A 4,761-nucleotide genomic window follows, 5' to 3' on the forward strand; every position below is an offset into this window, starting at 1 on the left:
GCGACGAGTTCCAGTTCGGCTCGGAGCACTTGTTTCCTTGCTCAGTCGAGACGGGCTGGTGGCGAAGAGCTTGTTTATGGGTTCAGAGTAGACGCGGTACGGGGACGAAGTACCGTGAAGGTGGAGCAGATCTATTATGATCTACAATGGCATTTTCGTAATATTGTGGTCTTATACCACTAAGTATCGTGTTATTTTTTCACAGGGCAATTTAGTAATTTTATGTTTAAAAAGAAGGGCATTTTTTAGTTTTTGGTCCTTTAGAGTCGTGTGTGGCACATGTAGTGTTTTGCATCCATATTGGTGGGAAACATTGACGGAGTGGGCCATTTTCAAAGGAGTTGATAGTTTAAAGGATTAGAATGCAAGTTTTGATAGTTTGGGAGGCCATTCAAAAAAAGGATGGTAGTTAAGAGGGCTAAATTGTATTTAATCCAAATAATAATGATTCAATGCCACCTAAATATACAACTTTTTACCACCTTACTTATGTGGCAAGGTGGTCCCCACTACTTTTTGAGTTTTTTTATTTTTTAAAAATAAATTAAAGTGGGGGACCACCTTGCCACATAGACAAGGTGGTAGAAAGTTGTATATTTAGGTGGTAGTGAATCATTACTCTAATCCAAATGTTTTCATGATATGAAGACGCGGTCAAGACAGCTGTGCCTCACAAGCTGCACGAGCTGCACAATTTCTTGATCAGTTGGTTTTGGTCCAACAACAAGTCTACACGTTATCAATAATTGTGTCATCGGTCGGTCAGGACCATAAACATGCATATATTACAAGTCCTCACTTTGACAAAGATTAATTAAGTTAACAATTGACAATTATAATTGTTCTTGTTAGAACACTACTACCAGCTTTTTTAGCTCTCATTTTCTTTTTCATATGGAGAAAAAATTTTAAAAAATCACTTGAATCAGATTTTTTTATTTTTCTCTAAACTATGAAAATATCAAGACAACCAAAAGTTGTACCCTACATCTAAAGAAATAAAAGTAGTTCACAATGGTAGATTTGAAAAAATATGGATGAAGTTGGACGGGAAATAGACATGAGAAGAAATAATAACATTTCTCAATTATAAGTGGTTGATTTGTCCATGATACACTCATAATTATTTTACCATTATAAAATGATATATATGGTAGTTGGCACTACTTCCATTTCCATCAATAATATTGCACGTGACCGCGGGGAAAGGGAGCACTAGCTTCAAACATCAATAATATTTTGCTGGGAACAAAGATTGAGGTGGGGATCCTTTTATCTCCTTCCCCTTATCTATTTAATTTCATGGCTTTAGATTTTTTCTCTAAGCTCGTCACTTTTGCTACTCAATCTAATTTCTTTTATCATGATCTTCAATGTGCTAGTATGAAGCTCACTCATTTGTGCTTTGAAAATGATGAACCCGGCCTATGGAGTTTTCTTTATGCTAAACCTGTTTCTATAGAAATAGTAAAATCTGTTTTGCATTAGTTTAAGCATCTATATTTCTCGTTGTTTATTATACCAATTAATTATCCTGTGAATTAAGAGTAAGATCTTTCATTGCAAAATCTGATCCAATTTATCGTAATGGGTTACTTCAACTCCAATTAATATCAAATCTTAGTTTTTAAAACGTATATTGCAAAGAAGCATGCAAAATGTATATTCCATATCTTAGCTTTGTGTCTATGAAAAGGACTGAAAGGTAAGAAAGGAGTAAGAGGAGTTTATGGAAACTTCACTTAATTCTTCTCAATTTTTATTATTTTTGCAATATCTTCCTCAATGTTCAAAAACTAATGTAATATATTGAACTTTCAATTTTTTGCAATGTCATTACTGTATCACAACCAACTTGGCCACGAGTCATAGAAACAACTCATGGGTCAAGTTTGGTTTTTTTTTTTTTTTTTCTAAAAAAATTTAAATTTAATTTATAATTAAGGGTAAATTTGGATTTTAATAAATTCTAAGGGTATAAAGGTCTTTCTACCCTTTTTGCGGGTCTGACTTAACCCCAAAACCTAACGGAAGAGGTGGCATGTATTGCAAAAAATTGAAAGTTCAATACACTAAATTCAAAGTTTTAGAACTTTGAAAAGATATTGCAAAAGCGATGAAAATTCAAGAAATTAAGTGAGGTTTCCCCTTGAGTTTTAACTTCTCCAAAGAGATTTGTTCTTGGAGAATTGTCATGTTTTCTAAGAACTATTCATTTTTTTTATTAGTTATTTATTTCTTTTTTCCTTTTGGGATAAATAAGAGCTATATATTGATCATCATTTTGTTTCTTTTGGATTTCTTGACTAGAACTGTACACAATCTTAAAACTATTCTTAGAATTTCATTTAAATTTCTTTGATGGGTACGTACCCATATGAACTTTTTTTTTGGCAGGATCCTCAAGGTAGACTGGAACTTCGTTATCGGAACCAAAAACCAAATTCAAAGAGTGGTGGAACCGGCAAGTAGTTGCATTCTTATCTTGTATGCTACCTATTGTTGCCTTAATTTGGTTCCATTTGAAACACTTGTTATACTGTCTTTTTCTCATAATTAACAAAGTCAAATTAATTTTTTCTTTCAAAAGCAAGGAAATATATAATGACCTACACATTCTTCTCACTCACATTAAGGGCAAAACAGACTCTGTTCCATGGGCTATTATGAACTTAGAACATCTTCTTTCAGCTGTTAGTGTTACACTAATCTCTTCTTTGAATGCATGCTATGCTCACAAGCGCATGGGTAATATTTTTGTTTTCGTCAACTCTATTTGAAGAGAATTGTGCCTAAATATTCATTGTTTTGTTTTTACTTTATTTTTTGTCACTCCAAAATTAGAAACAGCTTTAGGAGGCAAAAACTGAGAAGAAATTACAAATCCAACATATGCATGGCTGTGAACGAAGAACGAGATAGTGTTAGAATTGATATCGAGCGCTTGGAGTCTTCAATAAAAGATATGATGTCCCATGATTCACTCACTTCGCCTAAGTGTTGCATCTTCAAAACCCCTGCCATTCTCTACAGGCATAATGAAAAAGCTTTTATCCCCAATGCATTTTCTATTGGGCCTCTTCATCATGGCTGTCCAAACTTGAAAGCCACAGAAAAAATTAAAGCCAAATATTTGCAAGGCCTTATCTCTCGATCAGGCTCTCTGGATACAATCCTAAAAACTCTCATCAGTTCTATCATGGAGGTGGAGAAAGACGCTCGTGAGTGTTATGCTGATGCAATTGATTACAGTCCGGAAGAACTTGTGAAAATTTTGGTAATTGACGGTTGCTTTCTGATTGAGTTGTTCCTAAAGAAAACTTATTTGTCACTTAGAGAGGAACATGACCCTATTTTCAGCAAGTCATATATGAGACAATTTCTAAGCCATGACTTAATATTGCTAGAAAACCAATTACCTTGGATGGTACTTGAGATTTTGTTCGACTTGACAAAGGATTCTTACGACGAAAATCCCCTAATTATACTTGCCATGAATTTCTTTGATGACACCTATTTATCATATAGAATGCCTCCCTCGAATCAGGTTATCAACATCGAAGACATCGAGCATTTTGTTGATCTGTTCAGGAAATTATCAACTTTATCAAGCACTGATTCCCATCCGGTTCAAAGTATCAATTTCGAATGCATCAAGCATTTCGTTGATCTGTTCAGGAAGTTGTCAACTTTATCAAGTACTCTGTTTAGGAAAGTGAAAACTTCATCAAATATTCTGCTAGGGATATCAACTATTGAAGAAAGTCAGGAAACACCATGTGGATGGGAATTCGTGCCTTCTGCTACCAGCCTCGTGGAGAGTGGGGTCAAATTCAAAAGGAGTACGTCCCAAAGCATATTGGATGTAAAATTTAATGATGGCGTTCTTGAAATTCCTCCATTTCAAATTCACGAAGTAACAGAAACAGTGTTTCGAAATCTCATGAGCTATGAACAATGTCACAGCTACCGTTATGATAGGATCACTTCCTATGCCATACTTCTAGCCAGCCTCATTAATACTGCCAAGGACGTGGATATTCTGTGTGATAATAAGATAATTGATAACTGGTTAAATCCTGACGATGCGGCCCAGCTCTTCAACAAGCTTTACCTTGACGCTTATGTGTACTACCGCTACACAGACCTTAGCAGGCAAGTGAATAGTTTTTGCCAACGTAGATGGCCTAGATGGCGCAGAGCGCTTGTGCGAAATTATTTCAACACTCCATGGGCTATTCTTTCCACATTGGCCGCTGTTATCCTTTTGATCCTCACCTTGGTACAAACTGTATACGCCGTGAAAAAATAGTATTACTTACTATCCTTATAAAAAAAACTTGTTAATTCTATGATTGGTCTCTCTATAATGTCCTTTCCAATGTCAATTATGAAAAGAAATTAAGGGCCATTGTTTGCTTTGGTGTATGTGTAAGAAGAGTAATTTTAGAGTCTTTCTTGTGTAAACCAAATTAACGTGAATAAATATTGCAAATGCAAATGTTTTACAGTAATTAAGGAAATACGAGCACCCTTCCCAATATTGCTTTAGCCTTTTAGTTCGGATGCATTTCTTTCTTTTTACTACATTTAGGTGGATTCACTTCTCACTTGCACTTCCTTTTCTTTCAGTTTTAAGAATTCTATTTTTCAAAACATCTGGTGCTTTTTTCATTGATTCTTAATTACGATAATGCTATCGTTCGGGTTTCAATAGGTATTTCACACACTAAAGGTAGAAGAACTCTAGCCATTATTATT

At 34.8% G+C, this 4,761-nt stretch overlaps 1 protein-coding gene across 2 annotated transcripts; it reads left to right on the top strand.

Moving 5' to 3' along the window:
• The first annotated feature begins 1,188 nt into the window (after positions 1-1,188).
• On the top strand, positions 1,189-4,352 carry LOC133861262 (UPF0481 protein At3g47200-like). 2 transcript variants are annotated; one of them, XM_062297008.1, is made up of 3 exons: positions 1,189-1,260; positions 2,398-2,487; positions 2,845-4,352. In XM_062297008.1, exon 3 carries the CDS (start codon positions 2,897-2,899, stop codon positions 4,310-4,312), a length of 1,416 nt encoding a protein of 471 aa, XP_062152992.1. In that variant the 5' UTR covers positions 1,189-1,260; positions 2,398-2,487; positions 2,845-2,896; the 3' UTR covers positions 4,313-4,352. The 2 variants fall into 2 exon arrangements, with proteins under 2 accessions (XP_062152992.1, XP_062152991.1); XM_062297007.1 differs by having other exon boundaries at positions 2,398-2,464; positions 2,851-4,352.
• The last annotated feature ends 409 nt before the right edge of the window (positions 4,353-4,761 follow it).

The sequence above is a fragment of the Alnus glutinosa genome, chromosome 2 (assembly GCF_958979055.1).
Source record: "Alnus glutinosa chromosome 2, dhAlnGlut1.1, whole genome shotgun sequence".
NCBI lineage: Eukaryota > Viridiplantae > Streptophyta > Magnoliopsida > Fagales > Betulaceae > Alnus > Alnus glutinosa.